The sequence below is a fragment of the Triturus cristatus genome, chromosome 6 (assembly GCF_964204655.1).
Source record: "Triturus cristatus chromosome 6, aTriCri1.1, whole genome shotgun sequence".
Classification (NCBI taxonomy): Eukaryota; Metazoa; Chordata; class Amphibia; order Caudata; family Salamandridae; genus Triturus; species Triturus cristatus.
In genome coordinates this window covers 1240211095-1240238263 of record NC_140589.1, presented here as the reverse complement: position 1 = coordinate 1240238263, position 27169 = coordinate 1240211095, and the positions used below count along the sequence as shown (strand labels likewise).

The following is a 27169-nucleotide window of genomic DNA, read 5'->3' as shown; positions in this document are numbered from 1 at the left end:
CCGGTGGTCGGCTGGCTCGAGCCCGAGCTGCCGGAAGGCTTAATAGGCTTCTTTACCGGGCCCGAAGGTGGGGTGTGAGAAGCAGTGTCCTTGGTCTTGCCTAGGCCCGGAGGCGAAGGTGTGACCGAAGCCTTTTTCGGTATCAGCGTGGGCGTGGGATGGGGAATTGTACTCACAACCCGCTGTGCCGGGGTGATGTCCTCCACATCTGAGTCGTCGGCCTCGGAAGCGCTGACGAGGTAGTCGTCCTCCTGTTCGATGTCCTGCTGTCCCGGAGCTTCGACGTCGTCCCCGAAGATGTCGACTGGAGCGGAGGTCGAGGAGTGCGCCATGTTGCGTCTAGCCCGTCGATCTCGAATGGTCTTCTTTGAGCGAAAAGACTTGCAGGCGGGACAGTCTCAGGCCTCGTGTTCTTGGGAGAGGCAGAGTTTGCACACCTCATGGAGATCGGTGTGGGGAAATTTGGACCCACATCGAGGGCACTTCTTAAAGGGAGTTCTTTCCATCAGCTGAGACCGGAGCCGGAATAGGCCCGAAGGCCGCCATCGACCACCGGAATCGAAGAAGTGCCGAAGAGAAGATGAGTAAGAGGATTTATATCTTTGAAGAAGCTCGATGAGCGAGGAATTGTGCGTCGATCGGTGAACTGGAAAGTTCGGAACCGGAGCGCGAAGTATTACATCCGAGCCCGATGGCGGGAAAAAACAATCTGAGGATGGAGCCGACGCCCATGTGCAATACGAACCAAAGGAGGAGTCACCGAACTCGTGACTTCCAAAGACTTTCCAAGAGGAAAAACAAACTGCAAACATCCTGGCCCAACACCAGATGGTGATCTATGCACAGTGTATAATCTGCAGCTCATATGCCTCGAACATAAGGCTGTTTCACTCTTCGCTGGGACAATAAAAAACCATGCATAAGACTCAAGAAATTGAGAATGCCCAAGAAAGCTGGCAGCTGCATGTACCCGGATTGGGCCAGTTATCATATAGTTTACTTGGCCTCCCAAGGTGCAAGGTGGTTTGACCCTACACAAACCTATCTGGCTCGAGGTTCAGACTGCTATATGCCTTCTCTTTCCGCTCTCATCCACTCTGACGATTTCAAACTATCCCTACTGCCAATCACATATAATTCTCAGGGACACTCTAGCCGCTATGCTTCCCATTGACTTGTTATTGGAAACTATCATCCGTGCCTCAACTAGGACATCCCTCTGGTATCATAAGAACTATTCACTAACATCTCTTGTGAGTTTGGACATTTGTGGGCTGCCAAAGGGATTACGATTTCTAACTTATACGATACCTCCGGTCCGCGACCTTTCTCGCCCTTACAACATAAACATAACCTATCTAATCTAGACTTTTAAGACTTTCTCAAAATTAAAGCAAAGATCACTAAAATGGGTCCTCTCTCTAAATCTCAACTCATTCCAAAATTACAAATGTTTCTTTCACAAGGTCACACCACCTCAAAATTCTACAAACTACCCATTACCTCAAAATGTCCTCGGCATCATCTCTAGAACAGTAATGGTCCTGTTATTAGGTCTCGCCTAAGCAGCGCATGCGCTGCTTCAAGACATGGTGTATCTCCTCAGAGGGGCTTGCAGCACGCCCCTTGGTTGGCATTTTTTCCTGTGTGTGCTTTTCAAAATTCCTTTCCATTCAGTGGCTAATTGATCTAATTTATCCCTCCTCTGCGTGGGTGGTTCTTGCCTCTAGCGACTAACCCAGTTACATGCAGCATTGCCACTTTGTATATTTCTGTTTGTTAGGTTGGGAGAACTATCGCTAGACTCGAACCAGGTTCCCCAGTTCCAAGTTACGCCACATCCTTTCTCTAAGAATTGCTGTTTTTCTTTCGAAATGCCTCCTTGAGAAATCAGACTGCTTGTTGGGGTTCAAATTGGGAACAAGCACTGCACACGCACACTTTTCAAATATTATTGTAGACCCCAGGATTTCATATTGTTGATTGTTCACGCTTCACTGAGCCTGGTTCATTTTATTACATCATCGCGGCCACATTCGGAGGATACGTGCCTTTCTTTTGTTTTCATCTTTTTTTGGGGAGGGGGTTGACTGCGTTTTAAGTACTTCCCACAACTGTACAAGTTTTGCTTCATTTGATCAGCGTGGATCATCTCGCTTCACAGCTGCCGCACTTCAACTTTCATTATTGAGTTCGCCATGGGACACTGTACGCCTTTTTCAATTTAATTCAGCATGTTGGCAACAATAAATGACCAAAAACCTGTATGTGACCGGCAAAAACCACTTCACAAATTAAGACACGTTTGACAGTGAAAAATAAAAGGAATTTTTCATGTGATATTCTTCAAGTGGCATGCATAGTTTTTGTATTTAACGCGTTTGGGAGCTTCAGCAAAAGAAAAAACGTAGAGGTGTGGCGTTAAGGTCGGAAGACCAAATTTACAACTTTATTTTAAACAAAAGCTTTGCACTTTATTGAAAACCATGCTTTTTTGGCATCAAAATTGGAAGGAACATTTTACACTCAGTACGGTACACGCTTCATGTCAGCTCAAAAACAACCAGGATTTCGGTCCTAAATACTAAGTTCCACAATTCTAAAGTCCACAACGGCCACTAGATGAGAGCGTAGAATGCTTCAAATGAACACACACACACACACACGTCACTTCTCAGATGAACACACACATTTTCTATTTTACAAAGTACATAGTAGTTTCGTCCTGATTTATGTAGCACGCATAGGTTACAAATCTCTTGCTTTGAGACCGTTTAGCCAGAAGAAATTCAATACAGAGGTGCTGTTGCAGCCGCCATAAGGATTTACCTTTTTTCCCTCATAAACTACCTTTTGTACATTGTTAGGGGAATACAACGGTATTTCATTGCTTTGCATTAGACTGGTAAATTTAAAAAAACTCAGCCTTAATTAATCTATTCCTCCAGATTTGAAAATTGTAAGAGCGCCCCATGCTTCACGGAAAGCGCACTTCATGTTGAATGAGTTATTTATCCCATCATTAGCTCTGCGTTGCGAGGATGTGCTCTTTTTTAAAATCTGTTTTTTGTTGTCTGTGTTTGTAAGTATTACAGACTACAAATAATTTGGGAATATTTTATGTGACGTCACACTATGTAATTAACTTTAGGTCTTAGTGCATTACAAAAACACAAATGCAATTTGTGACAGTGATAATCTTTACTGGCATGCTAATGTAGTGCCTCGTATATTCACGCAGGTCTGCTGAAGAACAACAACGGCAAGTCTACTTCTTTCTTGGGCCATCTCTGGATTCCATCCTGGCGCCTGCTTCCGACAAAAGGTTTGTGTCGGTGACAAGCTTCCACTTTGCTAAAAGTTGTCATATGGCTACACTCACACAGTTGTGTTTTACAAATACATGAACCAAATCTTTAACCATTTTACTTCAAACTGATCCCATCGGTAATTCCACATTCTAAATCCGAAGGCAGTACTGCAGCTGTGTCTCTGTTCCCAGTGGTAATTTCACATTCTCACTCCTCTAGACAGTGCTGCAGCTGTGTTTCAGTTCCCAGTGGTAATTCCTCATTCCTAGACCTTGAGACAGTGCTGCTAGCTGCTTCTCTGGTCCAAGTTGTAATTCCTTGTTCTTAGTCCTCTAGGCAGTGCTGCTAGCCACTTCTCTACTCTTAGCGGTAATTCTTCATTTTAACACCTCTAGAAAGAGCTGCAACTTCTTCTCTGGTCCCAGTGGCAATTCCTCATTCCAAGTTCTCCAGACAGTGCTGCTAGCTGCTACTCTGGTCCTCTTGGTAATTCATCATTCTAAACATTCCAGACCATGCTACTAGCTGCTACTCCGGTCCCGTTGGCAATTCCTCCTTCTAAGTCTTCTAGACAGTGCTGCTTCTCTGTACCCAATTCCTCAATCTAAGTCCTCTAAGCAATGCTGCTAGCGGTTTCTCTAGTCCTGTCGATAATTATTCATTTTAAATCCTCTAGGCTGTGCTGTTACCTGCTCCTCTGGCCCTAGTGGTAATTCTTCATTCTAAGTCCTCTAGACAGTACTGCAGCTGCTTCTTTGGTCCCATCGGTAACTCCTCCATGCTAAGTCCTCTACACAGTGCTGCTGCTGTGTCTCTAGTCACAGTGGTAACTACTCATTCTAAGTTCTCTAGGCAGTGCTGCAGCTACGTATCTGTTAATAAATCCACTGTACTCCAAACCAAAACGATTGTCCTTTACATCGCCAATAGCTCGAACTCTCAAATGCGAGACCTATTGCATTGCAAATGCTTGTTTCGCTTCCAATGACCTTGTTTTCCCAGATGCGGACACCTGGTCCGGGGTAGGCTCACAACTACTCCAACAAACTGATCCCGTTAACCCAGACCAGGTTCGAGACTAGCCCTACCATATTTGTCATTTTTCTCTCACTTACATTTATTTGAAACTTTCCACTGCCTTAGAAAGGAATAACAGGGCTCTTCTATTCAGTGTTTCTAAACATGAATGAAGATCCCAGGATAGAGAAAGGATTGTTACTTATTTGTAAAACCAGCTCTCTAGCATATCTTCAATAAATGTATGAAGAACCATCCTGCCTGAGGCAGAGCCACAGGAATGAAAGCAGAGGTAGATGAGAACTCCCATGTCTTTTAGCAGACTGTCAAGATGATCAAAGGATAGCTAGACGCTTTACAAATGCAGATATTGAGGAGGTTCTTGGCAGTTGCAAAGTGACAGCCAGTTTTGTTTCCTCCTCATAGAACAACATGCCTACTACAACTTTTTTCTTTCTTCTTTTCTCTTTTAAAAATGGAAAGGAAAATGTTACTTTCCTTGTAAGCCTCTGTTCGTACCGTCCAGTGTTGCTGTAGATTCACATGCTTAACATACTCCCTAGCATCCAATGTTGGGTCCAGACGTTTACAAGTAGTTTTTTCGAAGAAGTCTCTCAAATCATGATATGTGATGTGACTTCTCGTGGTGTACACTGCGCATGGGCACCGACGATGTAGATTATTTGTCACACAACAGCTGAGAACATGCATGGAGTGTAAATTTAAATAAGTGGTGTCAAGGTCAATGTGAAGTAAAAATACATAAAGCAGGAGATATGCAATGACAATCCAGAGAAGAGAAGCACACATATTAATCTACAGCACTATATGCAACAAACAGATGTTTAGAGCATTTTCCGTTTGTAGCATGTGTAGCTGTTAATACACATGCTTATCTTAGTCTGTAAAGCAGTCTGTTCCTCAAGTGGTGGCTAGCGTGTGCATAACACGGCTGTCTGGAATGATTTCTTTAACACTAACTGGCCTAGCAAGACCTGCTGAAGAGTTAAGATGTACACATAGTAGAGCTTGGTAAAGGTGTGTGGTATTGACTAGATGGCTGCCTTACAAATAAATGCTAGTGAGATGTTACCTAGGAAGGCCATGGTTGGTTTTTTGCAGGTAGAGTGTGCACACTATGGAGCAGCTGGAACACTCTTTGCTTGTGATAGCAGGTCTCAATACATTCGACTATCCACCTAGCCATGCCCGTCTTTGGATGACCTCTGAGGCTTCACAAATGAGACAAACAGCTGATCTGATTGATGCAAGGGCTAGGTCCAACCAATGTAGTACATGAGAGCTCTCCTGATAGCCAACATGTGTAGTGCTCTTTCCACAACAGAGTCCGGTTGTATAAAGAAGACAGAGCTATATTGTTTCAATAAGGTGGAAGGAAGATGCCACATTAGGGAGAAACATAGAGTTGATTCTAAAGACAACCCGAGTGCTTGAGCAACTGGATCTAGGATTCTTGCAGTCTGAACAAAAGGAGTTCACTAATACAACTAAGTGAAGTAACTGACACTTGGAAGGTCATCTTCCAGGAGAGAAACTGAAGGGTGCACAAATGCACATTGGTTTAAATGGCGGTCCTATCAGCCTGGAGATGAGTACACGGAGATTCCATGCAGGAGGTACTATAGAAGGGGGGTACTACCCTCCCAACATTCCATGAAGACCTTAATAGTTGGGAATCTGAAGAGGGACGAGTGTTCCTGTTTCGTATGCAGGCTGGGACTGAAGCTAAGTATAAGTGAATAAAGGTGTAGGCAAGGCCTGAAGAGCAAAAGGTAGGCAACCATATCCTGAACGGTAAGCTTTAGCAGGTCCAGGTTCTTGGAAATACAGTGACAAACAAACCTTTTCGATTTTGCCACGTAACAAACCCTTGTTGTGGTACATCAGGCTTCCTTTAAAATGAACATATAAATGCAGCTATGGGATGGAAGGACCGTTTGACCCGGGCGTCACCGTTGTATGCGTCTGAGAGGTTGGGCTCCCTATGGACCTCGAGGGGCTTCGATAGGTGGGACACGATAGGCATTAGCACAGTGGGGGACCTCTGGACGAGGGGAGGATTCAAAACATTTGAGACACTGCAGGCGGAGTTTCAGCTGCAGGGCAGTGAATACTTTCGATACCTGCAGGTCCGTCACGCTCTGGGTTCAGTTTTCCCAGACGTGGCCGCCATCCCGGAGTCCTCCCCATTGGAGGATAGAGTGCTAGATGGCCACGTTCCGGACAGCACGATCTCCCTCATCTACAAGAAGTTGATTAATGACCGCTCGGGCTTACTGACTGGGCTCCGCGAGGCTTGGGTTGCCGATGGGTTGGAGCTGGACGACGAGGACTGGATTTCCGCGGTGGCCTCCCCGAAGGAGGTGGCCATCCCGGCTCGCCTTCGCTTCGTCCAGCTTAAGATACTTCACCGGGTGTACATGACGGGGCCAGGACTTCTGCGTATGGGCTATGCCGAGGATGGACTGTGTAGGCGTGGGTGCGGTGCATTGTCGACTTTTTTACATATTCTGTGGGAATGTCCGAGGGTGGAGCGATTTTGGCGTGGTGTGCATGAGGTCCTGCGAGCGGTTACGCATGTCGTGCTGGTGCCTGAAGCAAGGAGATGCCTGCTGAATGTGTGGGAACCAACCGACTACTCGGTTCCACAGACGCGATGGGTGACGCTGGGTTATATGATCGCTAAACGTGACATCGCTCAATTGTGGGGATCCCAGAGGCCCCCGGCAGTGTCGGCCTGGAAAGAACACATGGATTGGTGCATGTTCCGAGAGAAAGTGGTGTATGTGGCGCGGGGTAAGCCTGGGGCGTGGCTGAAGGTGTGGGGCCCCTGGAACGCCTACCGCGGGGGTATTTGCGAGCCGCCATTGTTGCCTCCCGCTTCACCAGCTCCGTCCCCCTAGATGACCCCCTCCCCCAATCCCGGGCACAGTGTTTTCCCAGTCCCGGACCTATTTCCCTTCCCCTCCTTCGATTTTAGTGTAGGGTTGGGGTCCCCCCATTTGAGGAGCATATGTTGTCACTCTTGTTCTCGGGTTGCCTTGCGGGTGTGGTTTTATGTTGTTAGTGTTGTATAAAACGAAACCATATTGTGGGCTCAGAGTCATGTGGCCCACGTTGTTGATACCTCTTGCTAGCGTCTCTGTAACGCCAAGTGCCTTATTGTATATATGTCACTAATTGCTGTCACTTTAGCGGCCGGCCGGAAGGTTGTAGGCCCATGCCTGTATATATTCGAGATTGTAATAAACGGTTTCAAAAAATAAATAAATAAATAAATAAAAAAATAAAATGAACATATATTCCTGAGGTAGGTGAAGGTACTCAAGTTCTCGGACCTCTGGTGTCAAATTACAAGGTTGATCTGTTCACGATCTAGATGCCTCACCCGATCTTTCTTCTGCGTGAGAAGGTGTGGTCTGAGCAGGAGTTATTAATGAGGGCTGGAGGACATCTTCAAGGGGGTAGGAATAACAGGGCTGTCTGGCTCAGTCTGTTGCTACCAAAATGAAAGTGATGTTTACCCGATTTCCCTTACCACAAAAGGAGTGGGAGATGTGGAAAGGTGTAGACAAATATTCCAGACCAATACATCTATAGAGCAATGACCATAGACTTTGGATTTGAGTACCTGCAGACAAAACGTCCCCTGGGCTGAGGGAGTGTATGCTGCTCTGCTTCTGAAGATGGTAATCTGGTCTGTCTTGATGAGGACTACTTTGTCCAGAATTAATAGTAAGAAGGCTTTTTGAGCTAAAAAAAAAAAAAAAAAAAAAAAAAAAAAGAAGAAGTTTAGCACGTCCAGGTAGTTATGTGGCGAACTTGTCGTGCAGAGGTCCACATACCTTGGATCTGTAGGTTGTTCAAATTGCGCACTCCTCCCTGTGAGAGGCATCTGTAGTGATGACCACTTGTGGTACTGGTTTCTTGAAAAGCCTTCCTTGCAAAAGGTTGTTGCTGTACTACAACTGCAGAGAGTAGTGCGCATTGGCCTGTATCAACACTAGACCTTGCCAGTGACCCTTTACTTGTGACCATTGAACCGTGAGGCGTTGTTAAAGGGTGCGCATGTGAAGCCATGCACGGGGAACAATGGTGATGAAGGCCTCCATTATCCCTATCAGGTGCAGGACAATGCACACAGTGTGCTGGCAAATGGGCTGAAAAAGCGGTAGCAGCTGCTGAAAAGCTGTGACTGCTGATTGGAGGTAGGCTCTTCCCATGACTGTGTCTAAGAAAGACTAGCAAAGGGTTGAATTTGTAGAGATTGTAGATGTGCCTTAGCAGCATGTATGGTGATCCATAAGCTGTAGAGAAGTGTGAATACCCGCCCATTGCCAATACACAGCCAAATCACTTTTAGGCACTTCCTAAACACCATAGGAGCCTTGGTGACTCAGAAAGGAAGTACTTTAAGATGAGATTTGTCCACTTGCAATCTAGAAAAGGCAATGTTGATAAGCAGGGTGGATGGGGATGTGGAAGTAGGGGCCCTTGAGGTCAAGAGCCAAAATGAAGTCACCCTGACTGAGGAGGGGAATGGGATGCTGCAGATTTGTCATGTGAAAATGTTCTCAAAAGGATGTAGTGAATGAGGGCACTCAGGTCAAGGATGGGCCTGAGCAAGCAATCCTTGTTGGGTTTAAGAAAGTAGAGTGAGTAGATGCTGCCCCCCTGGTGTTGCAGAGGCACCCTCTCTATGGTACACTTCTGTAGGACAGCATGCACTTCTTCCCGAAGGAGGATTTGGCTTTCCTAGATGAGGGCTTGACTACAAGGTGGGATGTTGGGTGCGCTTGTGTGGAGTACAAAGCAGTAGCCGTGTTGGACCACAGCTAAGACCCACTTGTCAGATGCAATTTGTAACCAGAGAAGGAGGAAATAGTGTTCTCATGGGCTGCTGTTTCCAAAGAAGCTCCCGTATGTGGTGGTCTGGAGTGCCCCACAGACTTGACAGTCTCTGTATTTTTCTCGATTCTCTCTAGCCTCTAATCAAACTGGGACCCAAAAAAGTGCTCCCCATTGAACGGGAGGTTGAGGAGATGATGCTGTACCTTGAGTTTGACTTTAGAGATACAGAGCCAGGCATGGCACCTCAGAATGACACTAATACTGATGCCTCTAGAGCAATGGTTCTTAAACTGCGGTCCAGGGACCCCTGGGGGTCCAAGAAGCATACCTAGGGATTCACCAATTGCGTAGAAAATAAATATCCTCAACAGATCAATAAAGTGTACATGAATAAAGAAGCAAAATGTAAAAAACAAAATTACTTTCTGTAGATGTGAAGGAATTTGAAATTGGAGGCTAAAAATTAAGTTAGTATCCTGAGATTGATTTGCAGTGAAAGTGCATCAAACAGAACATAGCATGGATAATGGGTGGGCTCAATTGAATTTATAAAAGTTCCTACCTTTCTACTAAAATTCACATTTTTCTTTTTTCTACTGGTTTGTGAATATTTCATTAGTTGTGTATTTGTTTGGTGGATGCAGGTTTCTGTACTTTTAGTGTATTGTTTGGACTCAAATGATCAAAATTGCTTAGGCCGGGATTCTTGGTTTCGAACAGCAGCTTATGGCGGAGAGATTCCAATAATGATTCAGTGGGGGTCCCCAAGTTCCAGCAATTAAGTTGGGTCCAAAAGGTTAAGAACCACTGCTCTAGGGGATGAGTCCGCGGAATCTAAAGTGAAGTAAATGCTGGTGTTGGAGATCAACTTGCCCTCAGACTATCTGCTCACCCAATTACTTGTACTTCTCGGGAGATGTCTGAAGAGCTCTTGCATTTCCTGCCCACTGTGCCCTGTCAAAGTGAGAGGAGAGAAACAAAATGGCTATCAGCCAATGGGTTGCTGCTTCAACTGCCACCCTATTTGCCATTGCGTCCATATTTTTACTCTTTGTCTGGAGGAGGTGTGTCACTGGTGGGCTGGGCAGAGGCATGTTTGCAGGCAGTGTAGATTTGGTGGAACCTGTCCCTTAATGTATGCTGGGTTGCTAGTAGGGGATTTAAACTTTTTCTCAACCCTTGGTGTGGCAAACATAGCCTTGACGGCCTATTTAAGGTTCTCTGGGGCCGGTTTAAGTACGCACTTGGCATGGGGAGGAACTAGATGGTTCGCTCAGATTTTGAGAGCTATTCACCAAAAAAGTTGTCCTTCTCCCGAGTAATATGCATGTCCACTTTGTGGTATGCCATGGTGTAGTCCCAAATTGGGACAATGATCTAGATCTGAATACCAAGGGGGGAGTGGTAGGTGTCTACATTTTAGTAATCCTAGGGATCATCTGGAAGGAATTGCTGCTCAGGCTAATTATAGGAGTCGAATGGCCCACAGGGGCTACCTTGCTCCGAGAACAAAAGAGGTGAATCCTATGGCAACTCTGGTGGAGGCCGACGTGGTGGTGTGCATAGGCATGGTGGGAGAATAGAGGGAAATGTTGATGCGGTGGACTGTGGGACAGGGGAAGGGGACTGGTGGCTCTGTCCATTCACTGCTTAGGTACTGACTCGGGTAAAGGAGGCCTAGAAGGAGGTTTTCCCTCAAAGACATGTCTCCTCTTTCAAGGAAAAAGTTCTGGAACTAGTAGTGGAGGCAGTTTGATAAAGATTTCGCCTTTGACTTGGTGGATGAACAGGAGTTTGTCTAGCATCCAGTTCCTGTTGGAGACGTTCTAGGATCAGGGCCCGATGGCCTCGTCTCCTGGCATCGATTGAGGCCTTGAGGTTTCAGCGTCAATGGAGTCTTTGGCACTGGCTTTGCATAGGACAGATGGTGGTCAGCGCCCTTCAGCAGCTCGTGGGGGTCAACACCCTTGGGAGGAGGCTTGCTCAGCTTCAGAGCCTTCTGCCAGTGCACACCAGAACCGGAAGGCAGCGGAAGAGCTTGCCTTGTATTTTCTCAAAGTGCATTCTCACAGCCCGAAGCCTAACTCCATCAGCAGTGTTCTACCTTGGAGTGGGACTTCTTTTGGGACCCTCACTTGGTGTGGTGGGACTCAGGGGCCATAGGTATACTCATAAACCCGAGCGTGCTCTTCGTGCATGAGCTGGTCTTTGGCACTGGTTTGATATCTTCCATATCCCGGTAGTCAGACTCTCTGTAGAACAAGGTCTTTGGACAAGGTGTCAGCCCTCTTGGTCTTCAGCACTGAGGGCATTGTCCTCATCAAGGACGTCCAGGGTGCCAAGGGGTTCTGTTGCTACATTTTACTGTCCTCTTAGATCAGAAGGGGAGGGATGACGACTTGTAGGGGGGGGCTTACAGGCACAGATTGAAAATCTACTGGGAGGTCAGCCCATGGATATTTGGAATGGCAGAGTGGGCAGTTTTGGAAGGGTGCTCATTTCAACACCCATGCAGCATTCTCTGGCAACTGAAGCCTGGAGACTAATTTTACAAAGATGACCCTGGCTGTCTGAATAATACAGTAGTAGGTAACAAGATGATCCTCTGCAACTGGAGGATATATATTTTCACCCTAATGGGGTATTATACAACTTTCCCTAGAGAGGCTATCAACTGCAATAATTAATTCCCATGGAACAGGACTCTACAGTTCATACTCAACAAAGGGGTGAAGTGAATGACAACAAACTGAAATTGTAAACTACTGTGTTCTTTGTGACAGTAGAAGAAAACGCTGCAAATAATGTGGAGGACTGGTGTTATTTGAGAACATGTGGCATTCTGCTGACTATTGCCCAACTGGAGATGTTGAAGTTAAGCTGAAATTGAAGAGACCTGTTTTGTTCAGTAAAATGAGAAAGCAGATGAATATTGTAGATGGTAGACATAACTGCCTGGGGTGAAGAGTGCTACTAGAAATACAAACAAATCCAAAGAACAGTAAGACTTAACCAGTTAATCTAACTTTCCACAAAGTTAACCACATCTAGCCATTTGCGTTCATAAATATATTTTTTATTAATATATATATTTTTTTATAGCAGAAAGGTTAAGAAATATGGCCTGTAAAAGTATAGTTCAGAACACTTACCTGTCCACAGATCTGCCAGGTCCAACTCCAAGTTCCTGTCTTGCACTTGGTAAGAGGTAAGATAACCGGTCCATCACAGAGGATGCAACAGGTAAGGCAGCAACATTCTGATTGATCTTCTTGAGTTCATTTACAATGGCACCGGCAACAGACTTCAATATGTGATGAGGAAGATGCAGTGTGACTGTGGCCCACTACATGAAATGATTAAAAATAATCAAGCATCAGCTGTGCAAAGTACACAAAAGAAAAAGGTTGATAGCACTCCTGAGAAAAGACAAAGGAACGGTGAGGATTCCCACAAATATTATGTCTGTAAATTATGCTGTAATGTCCACCAAATTGTGCAGATAAATAAGAATTCGACTCTGAAGGCCATTGGAACTCAGTGAGAGTGAAAATGTCAGACAACAAAATTTTAATTTACTGCCCAGTTGATTCACACACAATAAAAAAGACATTTTGCAGGTCCTAATTTACCACACAAATATAATCATGGACTACCAGGAATGAGAATTCCCTAGACCAAGTTCACTGGCATACTCTGTATGAAACTGTTCATCATCTGAAAGGTATGGTTTCTACCTTGTAATTGTGCTTCTCCATCTTGGGTAGTGTATGCATAACATAGTACTACAGGTCCAGGAGGTACCCGGAATGCTTGAAATAATTATAAATGTATCTTGCTTTAGGCGGGTGTAGCTGTTGCAGCACTACAATTGTCACACAAGCAAGGAGGTTCCTGCTTTCTGAGCTAATCAGCATAGCAGATTCCCTTCAGCAAACATGCAAGGCATGAGATAATGAGGATGAGGCAACTACAATCTGTTTGGACCACTGGTCAAAGAGTGTCAGTACACACAAGCCAAAGAGTCATCGGTGGTCAAAAACCTCCATGGAAACGCTTAGGATCCAAGGTGGCAATCCCCACCTTGCTGAAAAAACAGGCAGGAGCAACCTCAGGAAGTAAGTAACGATATATACACGGTCAATTAAGAAGGAAGGGAGCTGCAGAACATCATTTTGCTGCGCTCAAACAGAATAATACAAATGTCACATTCTATGGTAATTTTATCACCTCCCACGTTGTCAATAATATAAGGGAAATGTGTTAATATAAACAAAAACAAATTAATTTAATAAGAAAAAAGAACTTTATACTCCCCCAAAAATGCCCACAAATGAAATGTGAAAAAAATAAAAGCGACAGTATAGTTCGGTGAAAATGTCGGTCAATGTCACGTTTTAAACAAACAAAAAAAAATCACAGAAATTCAACAGTTAGACTTTACTGAGCTAACTGTAACTTGTGCCATCGCTATTCTCCACGTATGCCCTTCCAATAGTACATCTCTCATGAGATGATCAAGGGCCAAATTGTTGAAATCACTGATAACATACCAACTTGCTGAGTACGTATTTTTCTGATTGCCTACAACAGGTCAGCTATCTTTAGAAGCTTTGCTACATGGCAAAGGTTGTATGTAGTAGGTGGTTACTCTAATGGGCCTTGAGTGTGTGGAAGAAGTGGTCTCTGCATGAACAGTTGCGCGGAAGAGTTAAGACTTTACACACCAGGCAGCTGCTCACAAATGTGTGCTCGACTGCCCACAAGAGCTCAACTATCTGCTAAGTGTTCAGTACAGGATGAAAGCTAAGTGCAGTAGGGCCTTCACCACCTAAGTGGCCTTGGATGGGTAAGGGTAGTAGGATCGCTGTAAAGTGGTTCTGCTCAGGGCAAAAACTGTTCACAATAAGTACTTTCCCACCCATGTGTGGTCAATTGCCCACATTCGATTTGCTTTCCACTAAGGATTCAGGACAAATGCTGTGCATAAAAGGGGCTTTGCAAAGTACAGCGGCTTGGGAGTGTGAGTGGGTTCTCCAGGAAAAGTTGTTCACAGGGCAAAGAGTCTGCAGCACAGGCTTACCCACTTGTGTCTGGTTGACTGCTCCCATGAGTTGGCTATTCACAAAGTGTTGGTAGAGAGCCAAGGCTGTGCATAGGAGGAGCTTCGTTCACTTAAGGTACTTTGAATGATAATTTATGATTTACATGATTCTGTGCCATTTAGTAATTCATTTCATGTTGCAAATTCTTTAGTGGTTTATAGAGTAATTTCAAAAGCAGTAGGTTCAATGATGTCATCAAGGATGTTATTTAACATGTGAGTGATGCGATATGTTAGGTTAATACGCAGAGCATGGTGGGGCTGCAAATAATAGTTAGCTCAGAAAACTAACTTGGGACTTTAAAACATGACATTATGCCTGATATTTTCACCAAACTAGAACTTTACTTTAACCTTTTGAATTTTTCAGTGAATTTCTGGGATATTTGTAACGTCAACTGATATCTTATTTCCATACCTAACTAGAACATCACATTAGCCTTCGGTTTTTTTCAGCTAACGTTTTTTGTTTTTTACGTAAAGTAAGATCGTATTACCATACCAGACTGCCACGGACAGCTAAAGCCCTGCAGCCAGGCCCTGTGCCCAACAGCCCACAAGCAGCCAATCCACTGCCACCCCTGGCCTGAGCCCAGCGCCCAACACCCAACACCCAACCCCTGCCACCCACTGACTTTTTATAAAAAGAAAAATGTTGGTCCCGCTGCATCAGGTTTCGCAAATGTTTTTACCTTAATTTCTCAAAAGCAGTTGAATAGCTTTCGGAGTCAAATCTAGCTTTCTGCAAAATGTGGTACAATTCTGTACAGCCATATTTTCTGTACTGCTGCATAATATACCCTATGGAAACTGCATGGAGAAAGAGCTTTTTGAAACAGATTATCTCAAAACTTTCTGGGAAGGAGCTGAAGGGGATTAACTTTTTTTTTTTTTTTTAACAGTTAGCGAAGATTTATCAAAAGATGGCAGAAGCCAACTGGGACTATATTTCTTCCATTCTTCAGGGCTGCCAACAGCAAATCTACGTGCTGGTCCTGATGTCCCCAACAAGTGAGTAAGTGCCTTGCTTTCAATAATGCGCTTTCTGGTGGATACTCTATCTAACATCAGATTCGTCATGTTGTGAATATTCCCCCCAGGCTTCAGAATGGATATGGAAACTCAAAAGCAGTACCCTGTGCAACAGCAGGTGAAATTGTGCGGTGCCGCACCATTATAGTTCCATTTCTGAAGTGACAATCAGGGCTGCATAGGAGCGCCACCCAAGCTCGGATGTCAGTTGTTTTCTAAGGCTTCTCTGCCCCATCAGACACAGAGCCCATGAATAAACTGGCATGACCAAAAGCTAAATAACTTGTTCATATGATAGATTATTCTAACTGCAGACTCCTCACCTTGTGAATTGATACCAAAGCAGTACCTTCCCCGGAGAAGGGTCTATGCAATTGCTCAAACTAAAAAGTGCTGCACGATTGAACAGTCAAAATACACATGCCAACAGGCCTGTCAATGACATAGGGTTTGGTGAACATGCGCACTGATGCCCATGTAACAGCCTGACAGCTATTTGACAACAAGCACCTTTTTGTTAGTTTATTACTTGTGGCAGCATATTAGTGTCATATATACACTATAAAATGTAAAAAGAAATAATTAATTATTTCACTATACTCCTTGGATTGACTCATGATTGGTGTGTTCTTTTGTTTTCTTTTTTCTCCATTAACTGTGACGATACAAATGTTTGAATAAGTGTTTGTTCTTAGATAATTTTGTCTTGTATTCAGTAAGTTAGAAAGCAATTCCTTTCCCAACAGAACCAACATTACTTCATATCTTCACACCCAGGTTCTGAGGGGCACTTGGTTACCCCATTATACTAGACGCAACGGCTATCCATGGCAAGCACTCCACATGCTAGTGCAGAGGTAGCACTTTGAGTGGAAAAAGCCCTCAATCCTTCAGGCAGTTGCTTCTTAGCTAAAACATAGCACATTTGTACAAGGAGGATTATCCACGCAGAGACGGTCGTTTTATATACTGCCTCCCTTCTTTGCTCTCGAGCAGCCCACAAAGAGTACATCATCCACCAGATGATCCATGGTACGATCAATGTAGAAACTGATGGCCCTCAGAGAGTTCAAATGATGGAGTCTCTCCTCCTCAGGGCAAATAACGTGAAGTGTAAAGCAGTTACTGCCTTCGGCAGAAATGCAGTTTGGATCCTCAACACCAGCCTGCCTGAAAAAAATGTAATGCAAGGCAGCTAGGCCAAGTGAGCCTGCAGCTCCCTCATGAGACAAGCTAACATAATTGCAAACAGAAAAACAGTTTTCAGAGTCATGAGACATAGGGAACAGCTGTGCATTGGCTAAAATGGGGTACATATCAAATTCAAGTCTCACTGTGGCATCACAAATAGATTTGGTGGAAAAATGTGTTGTAAACTTTTGAAAAATATCACTTCAGTGGATTTAAAAAAAAATAAGGCTAAGCCAGTAATCTAAAAAAAGCCCAAAGAGCATAAACATAGCCTTTAACACTCTCTAGTGCAATTCCTTGCTGGGCCAATGACAAAAGAAACAACACTTTTTGCCAGCTTAGATTGTAGCGGGTCAATTCAAAGGATCCGCACCAAGCCGCAATCTTGTCCCAGTCTGCAGCGTACATACATTTTGTAGATAGATACCTGGCTGCCAATATCACAACAACCAACTTCTTGAGGAAGTACAAAGGAACCTCGCTGTTGCCGTTCGATCTCCAAGCATGGAGGTCCAGAGAGTGGAGGATCCTGCCCTGTTGGTTTGTGGAAATATGGATTTTTCTGGTCAGTTATGTCCCCTATCTTGGACCCCAACGGTTCTATGTGCATGTCACAAGTACATGTATGTTCCCTCCAGTTCCAGTTATGAAGACGCAAATACATGTGCGTCCACCGTTAACATGTCCTCTGTTGATCCGCCATGAATGGGCCGGATATTCCATTCCTAAGTACGAAAGGCCACCGCCTTTATATGGTTCACTTATGCCATTTTACAGTCCAGGCAAGTAGGCCCTGATTCTGTCGTCAAACTCTTCTTGCCTTCTGCCTCTGAAAGCTCCAGTCTGAGCCTGCATCTGTGACTATGAACTTTGTCTCATTCTCTGCGCGGCTCACGAAGCCTGACATCAGCCTATTCTCTGCCAAGAACTGTATTTCACCTTCGAGTTATCTGCTTCCCCCTCAGCCGATGCATTCCTGCCTAGTAGTTTAAGTAAACATTCTTCCAGCCACCGAGCAAAAGGCCCGGCTTCTCTGCCCTTATGCAAGTAATTCATAGTCCTGTTACTATGGAAGATTCCTGCCCTCGCATTTAGTGTAGACACTTAGACGCTTGTACACGCACGCACAGTCAGTATAGAATAGATTCTGTTCGAGAGTCCTTCTTTATGGATAACATAGTTCTTTAAACATAGGATGTTAGATATGATTTGGGATTAGGTTGACTTGACCCCCCAGACTTCTTGTCTCCACATGTAGAGCTAAATGTCAAGTCCCCTTCACCCCCTAGTTACACGTCAATCACACGTCATGCTGCTGCGCGCGCATCTATGCCAAGTATTATCTTATGGATCCACCTATAGGTGACATCATAACCAATTACGTTCCTTTTTACTCCTTATTACACCCATTTTTGGTTACGCAGATATATCGTCATTTTCCTTATCAATTGTTACGCCTACTGCATTCGCTTCATTGTAATGTATGATCTATAAAAGTCATTTCATGTCAATAATGTATGTACTTCACTTCCTGAACCTCCGTGGTGATGGAACTTGGAGCAACCGATTATAATCGTTCATTGGAATAAAGCCCATTCCGAACCTCTAATACCACGGATTCTGCCTCTCATTTTACTGAGCTGTTTTATTATGTTTCTGTATCAAATTCAGTCCAGGTAAAGGAAAATTATTTACCACAGGTTCAACAGTTGACCCTCATGAAGAACCAGCTTTATCAGAGGACAAATGCTCATGGTCCAGGAGTTCTGGATACCATACCCTCTTGCCCTAATTTGGAGCCACCAGAATGATGTCGGCCCGGTCAGTCTTGATATTTTTCAAGACTTGAGCCAAGAGAGGTAGAGCCGCAAAGGCATGCAGGAGTCCTGAGCTCCACTCTAGGTGGAACGCATCTCTGAAAGACAGACTTCTTGAGAACTTTAGCAAGCAAAAATGCTGACACTGCGCATTCTCAGTGGTGACGAAAAGATTGTGCTAGGGTCTCCCAATTGCTGAAAACACCCTGTGCCACCTCTGCATGTAACCACCATTTGCGATCCACTAGACATCAGCGACTAAGTTTGCAACCCTGGCACTTAGAGATCCCTCCCGCTAGTTCCCGACCACAGTAATGCTCTTAAGAGACAGCCACTTCAAGAGGTGTAGAGCCTACTGGCACAGGATCTACGACACCACTCTGCCCCGCTTGTTGCAATACCACATGGTAGTGGTGTTGTAAGGGAGTACCTGTACTAGTCTCCCCTTGATGGATGACAGGAAGGATTACAATGCCAAGCAGGTGGTCCACAATGCCCAAAAAAAATTCTGAATGGACTGTTTCAATTGCAGACCAGAGTCCACTGATCTCCATCTCTCCCAGATGGTGTCCCCTGCCCAGTGATGCATCTGTGGCCACAGTCAGCTATGGGTGGAGTAAGGAGAGGAGTCTGCCTCTAGCCTAACTGCGATCGAACAGCCACTACTGTAGGTCTTTCGTAGTGCCCTCCAAAACCTGGATGGAAACTGATAGATTAATTTGGTGCCGTCCATGCTGGAACATCAGATCTCACTGCAGAGACCACATGTGCCATTGTGCATACAGGATAAGCAAGATGCAGGAGCCCATGAGTCAAAGCAGCATCAATGCCATTGTCACTGAGATCCAGGACAGAGGCTGAAATATAGAGATCAAATCCTTACTGTTCTGGAAATTCCGTTCAGGGTTGGGGGGAGGGGGGTATGGGGGGTGGACACAGCACTGAAAAATGGGAGTATCTGCAAAGGACTCAGCTGTAATTTTGGCACACTGATAATGAACCCAAACGATATTAGGCAGCCACTGTTGTCTGGAGGTTATCTGCGACTGCCTGAGAGCAAGTCGCCTTCAACAGGCAATCATAGAGGTACAAAAAACTGGTACACTGGACCTCTGAAGGTGAGCTGTGAGCACCCAAAGGCACAGGGTAGGCCAAAAGGGAATACAGTAAACTGGGAATGCTCTTGGCCCACTATGCCCACACACATCGACTGAGGGCCTTCAGGATGGGAATATGGAAACGGGACTCCTGCAGGTCCAAAGCTATCTTCTAGACTCAGGAATCTAGGGCCAACAAGGCCTGGGCAGAATGAGCATCTTGAATATTTCCTTCCTCCGGAAGACGATAAGAGGGCGGGGATATAAACTAGGACGAAAGACTCCATCCTTCTTCGGCACCAAGAAGTAGCGTGAATTACACCTAGCACAAAGTTTCTACTATGAAAACAAGTACACTCCTTATGGCTGCTTAGGCCAAAGGAGCCTGCACTTCCTACTACAAAATTGGCACAGGTTTCTCGGTCAACCTTGTTGATGGAGGTGGCAAGTGTGGTGGATTAGAAAAAAAAAATAGGAAGGCCTAGCTCTGCTTGACAAACTGGAGGGCCCTTTATCCAAAGGTATATCGTGCCTCCCTTGTAGGAAATGTTTGATCCCATCTTCTTCAGAGTCGGTGAGTGTCAAAATGGAAACACTTATCGGTTTTGTGGTTGCCAGAGAGGTGGGGGATTGAGCTGCATCTTGTCCCCGATGCCATGAACGTTCTCCAAGTGCCAAGCCTTGGCCACAAAGTGGCTGAGTAGACTGTTGTGTCAGCAAAGTCTGGCACTGTCTGTACTGTACTAAAAACCCCTAGCATACCCGCAAAAGGGACAATATTGCCAAGGAAATTATCTAGGGGGGCAGGCAGACCCAGAGAACGCATTGTGATGAGGCTCTCCTTAAAGTGTTCCAGAGCCCAATCCACTTTTTCACCAATAAAGCCCCGTCCCCCCAGGCAAAGGGAAACCCCTGCCAGCAGGAGGCCACCAACCCTAAGGGAGGGAGGGGGGGGGGGGGGGGTCGGGAAAAGAAGAGAAGAAGAAGATAGCCTATCCTCACTCAGAAGAGGAAACCAGGCAAGGCGCAAGAGACCAAACACCCCGCGCCCACGTGAGGCAACAAAACCTCCGCCCAAGGCCAAGGCAATGAAAGGAGCACCGAAAGAGAGGAGTAACCTAGAAACTCCAAGGAGAAGAGGAAGAGCAAAGGCGCTCCCAGACAGGATGGCGCCGGCAACAAGAAGCAGGCGGAAGCCGAAAAGGGGAACTCAAGGTCACCCCGGAAGAATCGTCCAATGCCCGCAGGGACAAACTGCGCCCACAAGAGGGTCCAGAAGCCAGGGACCATCCCCCCACAGGGAGAAGAGGCAGAACCGAGTGCAAGGCCCACTGGAAGCAGCGGAGAAGGCAGGATGACAGTCCCACTAAAGCCCCAAGAAGGCACAACGGTGCAGAAAGAACAGGGCAGCACTGGCAAGCTCCGCCAGACGTCAGGGACACCACAGAACAAAACATTCAAGCTAAAAGGCTAAGAAGAAGGTTGCATCCGCAACATACCATAACGCCACGAAGAGCAGAAGCCCGCAGGTGACCACAACTCCCCAGCACATACCAGGGCTATATTACAGCCAAGCGTGCCCCACATAGGGCATGTCATATCCCAAGACATGGGAATCTCTTCTTAGGAAGAAACTTCCGCAGCAGAGGACAACAAAAAAAGACCTGCGACAAAAAACCCCGCAGGAGAATTATCAAGCAGCCAGAGGGGAAATGCAGAAGGCCCAATATCAAACCCAGCATGGGGTACAAAACCCAAAGGAAAAAAACACACAGTCAAAAAGGGGTGGCCAGCAGCTAATCAGCTACGATCAGCAAAACTACATGACCTGGTAGTGCCACGGACTAGGCTGGTCAACTGGGGAGACAGGCGCTTCCTAGTAGTCGCCCCAAGACTATGGAACACACTCCCGCAAACCATAAGATCTTGCTCAAACATAATGTCCTTTAGGAAGAAATTGAAGACCTGGTTATTTAACCTCTAAAAACTTATAAGATCACTGGGAGAGTAATAACAGTACAGCGCCGAGACGCCTGCGGGCATTTGTTCGCGCTTAATAAATGATAAAAAATAAATAAATAAATAAATAACAGAACCACAACCTCAGCCAGACAACGGGGGGCGACCCGCCCCAACGGAAGAACAGCTCCAAGAACCAGATACACACGCAGGTCACTGAGGAGGAGAAGGAGGGGGAGGAGGAGAACGAAGCACCGCCAAGAACCTCTGAATGGCTGAGTCCACAGGGGCATGGAACAAAAGAGCACCATCGAAGGGAAGGTCCACCAGCCGTTCTCGAACATTCTCCGGGAACACACTGTCCCGAAGCCAGGCATGGCGACGAAGGGCAACTGAAGCAGCCATGGCCCAGCACCTCCGAGATGTCCAGAGCGGAGCGATGGATAAACGCCGCCAGCTCCTGACCATCCAAGACATGGTGTCTCAAATCCACACAGGCACCCTCCTGAGAAGCGGCAGACATAAGGGACTCTGCCGAGTCCGACAAGCAAGAAGTGGCCCTAGCCAAAACATACAGTGTGTTAAGGGCCCACGGAGCCGCACTAGTTGAGGCACACATATTGCGCCCCAAGGAGTCCAGCCAGGCGGCCTCCCGTGAAGGGGGAAACAACAGCAGCGTCACAGCAGGAAAGGCAGACTGCAAAAGGGGGCCTCTGGTCCAAGCGTGAAGAGAAAGGCACACCGAATCACGCGGTGCCGGATGGTGGCGGTGCAGAAGGTTCTGGGGCACCGGGTCCTCCGTGGCGGGACGGCCCCAAGTCTCCAAGAGAGAAGAGTGGAGTGAACCCTCGAAGGGAAGCAACAGTTCCCTACCACCAGAGCCCTGATGGAGAACCTCCAGAAGATGATCTGCAGGGAAATGGGTAGCTGGATCACCCATGCGCAAAATTCCCACAGCCATGGAAACAGCGCGGGCGAAAGGCGCACCCGCCCCCGTAGGGCCCCGCGGAGGGGAAAGCAGTTCCTCGTTAGGTGACGGCTGCAAGCTAAGGCGGCCATCCCCCAAGCCAACCGGAGGAAGGAAGGGCCAAGGCCGAAAGGAAGAGGGACCGAAGAGTGGGGGACATACGGCTCCTCCGGCGAAGACCGCGGTCGTGGAGACGGCGAGGAGCCGCCTTTAGGCGACGTTGGGGAAAAAGCCACGACAAGGCGGCCCGTCTCCGGCGAGGATGACACCAGCGACCGCCGAACCTCTGGAGAAGATGAGGCGTCCGAAGAAGAGTAAACGACCCGACGTCGGCCCGGCACGAAGAGTCTGCAAACTGAGGCAGGACACCGTCGCCAACCGGCGCCGGGGCGACCGCCGACACAGCACACGGCACAGGAGACCAGAGCTGGACCGGAGCCGGGGTGGCGAAGGGGCGGCACCATAATGGCGCTGACCTGACCTCCGATGAGGCAGCCGCCTGCGCAGAGGGACAAGAAGGGCCCAGGGAGGGACGAGGAGACCCCCGCCAGCCGCGACTCGTGACAGGGCGAGAGGGGCCCTTCACTGACCCCTGTGGTGCCGCCAGGGCCAGCAGCTGCCGGTGCCGTAGCGGCGTCACCTCGGACAAGGCCGCTGCCCGTCCCGGGGACCGAGAGGGGCTCGGGGGTGCAACCCAAGCCCCGGCGACCTCCTGCGACACCACAGGGACTCCCGCGGGAGTTTGCGGCGAAGCAGAGGCGCCGTGGTCCGAAGGAGGACCCCCGAAGGGCTGCACCCCAACGGCACCACATCCTCCAAGCCTGGATCCAAGCCAGTCGGCGCCGGAGCCGCAGCGGAGGACACCGCACACTGCAAGGGATCCGCTGACGTCCCATGAGGGGAAGGAGGAGGAGGAGGAGAAGCCAGCGAGGCCTGCAAAGCCGCCGCATATGTCTCCATCTGGGCTCTTGTCGCCCCCACGCCGGGAAACTGCAGATAAGGGGACGACACGTGGGGCCGCACCACCCGCGGAGAGCCCACGCCCCCGACAGGCCAGAACCCGACCCTCGGGGACAAACTGCAACACGTACCAAGAGGTGAGCAGCGCACTTGCGACCTGGGAGAAGATCGAAGTCGGCAAGGGAAGCCGCAGGTCTGAGAACCCACCTCAGGGGCGAGAGAACGACACCGACCTGGACACACGAGCCGAAAGAAGTTTCATCCGGCGCTCACGCCGGTGCTTTGGCTTCATCTGCTGGCACGCCTCACAATCAGTGGAGTCGTGGTGCTCCCCCAAACACCACATACAGATGGGATGAGGATCCGTCGCCGACATGAGGCTGCCACACGACGAACAAGTTTTAAAGCCCGAAGGCATTCGCACACTGTTCCCACACACGCAGCAATTAGCAGAAGAAAAAGACCTAAACAGGCCCAGAGCACAAACCGGAACCGCATTGCATGGGGGAAAAGGAAAAAAACTGACATAGGCGTGCCAGGGTGGGACTTATGTGACCTCACTGACGTCACGTACGCGGACGACGCCTGGGCAGAGTTGCATGATGCCGGCGCGCCGGGATGCTGGGCAAAAAAGTTCTCCGGGTCTAGTCTCACGCCTGGGGATAATTCTACGTGTAGGAATCTGCGGCTAGTAGTCTATCAGATGAAGAGCGATGCCGATTCTTCGACTTTTAATGGCTCTTGGACTTATCTGTCCCCGATTCCGATGAACGATGGTGACGGCTCCGCGACTGGTCCCTCGACCTCCCACGGAAGCAGGACCTTGAGTGGCGCAGAACCGAGTGCCGGGCCTCCAAAAACTTTCGGGAACGCTCCCGCAAAACCTTCGGCGCCATGGCTCGACAATCGGGGATCGTCTCGGGGTCATGGGCGTGCCCCAAGCAGAAGAGGCACACGACGTGCGGGTCCGCCACCGACATGTTCCGATGGCAGTCCTCACAGGGCTTATAGAACAAGTTACTTACCTTCGGTAACGATGTATCTGTAAGAAACATTAGTTAGTTAGATTCCTCACCTTAGAATATCCCCAGGCGTCAGACTGGATCCGGAAGATTTTTCGTCAGCAATACCCCTTGCGCGTCGCTAGGCGTCGTCTGCGGCTCCGCGTCCGTCGTCGGCGTCGTGCGCCGGAATGACGTCGGAGTACTTAGACGCCGCCCTCGCGCGCTGACGTCAGTTCTTGTACATAGCTTTCCGCGCCAGGAACGCAGAGCCATGCAAAGACCGACACTGGTGCCAAAAAATAAAATCTAGGGGCCTGAAAAGGATAACCTTAACCCTAGATGTCAGTTCGCAGAACGGGGAGGATGGGTGGGTCGGTGAGGAATCTAACTAACTAATGTTTCTTACAGATACATCGTTTCCGAAGGTAAGTAACTTGTTCATCTGAAAGAAACACGTTAGTTAGATTCCTCACCTTAGAATAGATACCCAAGCAATACCATCCCCGGTGGTGGGTCTGCGAACCAAGATCACACCAGAAAGTCCTGGAGGACAGAACGGCCAAAGAAGCCATCCCTCCGGACTTGGCTGTCAAGGCAATAATGCCTGGCAAACGTGTGTAACGAAGCCCACGTCGCCGCCTGACAGATGTCCTGCAAAGGGACTCCCCGTCCCAAAGCAGTAGTAGCCGCTGTGGCCCGAGTAGAATGGGCGCGCAGCCCAACAGGAGGGTCCTTTTTTGCCAAAGAATAGCAAATTTTGATACACAAAACGACCCACCGAGAGATGGTCCGTTTGTGCACAGCTTTCCCCTTCTTAGCGCCCACGTACCCAACAAAAAGCTGGTCGTCCACCCGGAACTGTTTTGTGCGGTCTAGATAAAAGGAGAGCGCACGTTTTGGGTCCAGACGGTGGAGCCTCTCTTCCTCTTTGGAAGGATGCGGAGGCGGAAAGAAGGTGGGCAAGGTGACAGACTGCCCAAGATGAAATGGAGTCACCACTTTCGGAAGAAAGGAAGGACGAGGCCGAAGGACAACCTTGTCCGGATGAACAGAGAGAAAAGGAGGCTTTGAAGATAAAGCCTGGAGCTCACTCACCCGTCTAGCCGAGGTGATGGCTACCAGAAAAGCAGTCTTAAGAGTCAGAAGACGAAGAGGACAATGGTGAAGAGGCTCGAAGGGAGCGCACATCAGGAATGTCAAGACCAGATTCAAGTCCCAATGAGGCATTACAAAAGGGACAGGAGGGAACGTGTGAGTAATGCCTTTTAGAAAGCGTGTAACCACAGGGGACTTGAAAAGAGAAGGCTGATCAGGAAGCCGCAAGAAGGCGGAGATGGCAGCAAGATAACCTTTCAGGGTGCCCAGGGCAGAGCCCTGCCGGGCCAGAGAAAGAAGAAAGAGGAGAACCTCAGAAAGAGGGGTGGAAAGGGGATCCACAGCCTTTGCTGTGCACCATGCCACAAATCTGTTCCACCGGCAGGCGTATACAGTCTTTGTGGAGGGACACCTGGCTGCCAGAATGATATCACAGACTTCAGGAGGCAAGTCAAATGGCATCAACTGCCGCCGCTCAATCTCCACGCATGGAGGTGGAGGCTGGACAGGTTCGGGTGGAGGACCGTCCCCTGCTGCTGCGACAGAAGATCCTCCCGAAGGGGCAGACGTATCGGGGGATCGGTCAACATACTGAGTAGCTCGGGATACCAGTATCTTCGTGCCCAATCCGGAGCCACCAAGATGACTTGGGCCCGGTCGTGCCTGATCTTCTTCAGCACTCTGGGCAGAAGTGGTATAGGCGGAAAGGCGTACAACAGACCGCAACTCCACTCGTGACGAAAAGCGTCGCCGAGCGAGTGCCGCCTTGGAAATTCCAACGCGCAGAACTGCTGACATTGCGCGTTCTCTTCGGTGGCGAATAGATCTAACCAAGGCTCTCCCCACTGCTGAAAGAGACCTTGCGCCACTTCGGAGTTCAGACGCCATTCGTGATCCATCATGCACCGGCGGCTGAGTTCGTCCGCTCTGGCGTTCAGAGAGCCCGCCAGATGTTGAACCACTAGGGTGACGCCCTGGTGTTCCAGCCACGTCCAGAGGCGCAGAGCCTCCTGACAAAGGGTCCACGACCCCACCCCGCCCTGTTTGTTGCAATACCACATGGCGGTGGTGTTGTCCGTGAACACCTGCACGACACTGCCCCTGACAGAGGGAAGGAAGGCTTTCAGTGCAAGTCGGATCGCTCTCAACTCCAACAGGTTGATGTGGAGACGAGACTCCGCCGGAGACCAGAGGCCTCTGATCTCTGCCTCTCCCATATGGCCACCCCATCCCAGGAGGGACGCATCCGTCACTACGACATGCTCCGGTTGGGGAAGGGAGAGGCTCCTGCCCATGACCCAATCGCGGTCCGTGAGCCACCACTGCAACTGCTGTGCAGTGCCCTCCGAGATCAAGACATGGTCGGACAGGTTGCCGTGATGCTGGGCCCACTGAAACTTCAGGTCCCACTGCAGAGCCCGCATGCGCCGCCTGGCGTGATGCACTAGTAGGATGCAGGAGGCCATCAGCCCCAGAAGCCGCAACACTAGCCTGACCGAAACCCAGGATAGAGGCCGAAAGATGGGAATCAGGGCCTGTATATCCCGGACCCGCTGTTCCGGTGGATAGACCCGGAACCGCGCCGAATCGAGAACTGCTCCGATGAAGAGGAGCTTCTGAGAGGGACTCAAGTGTGACTTCGGCACGTTGATGGAAAATCCCAGCAAATGCAGGAGATCCGCCGTAGTCTGGAGGTGGGAGACGACTGCCTGGGGCGAGCCCGCCTTCAACAACCAGTCGTCG

General features: G+C 48.2%; 1 protein-coding gene across 1 annotated transcript in view; it reads right to left on the bottom strand.

The window, feature by feature from the left end:
* Positions 1-27169, bottom strand: part of BIRC6 (baculoviral IAP repeat containing 6) — a 1973616-nt gene that overhangs the window by 1823759 nt on the left and 122688 nt on the right. The window contains exon 4 of the mRNA XM_085609819.1: positions 12353-12546. Within this exon, the coding sequence (XP_085465945.1) occupies positions 12353-12546 (194 nt within the window). The remainder of the gene's footprint in view (positions 1-12352; positions 12547-27169) is intronic.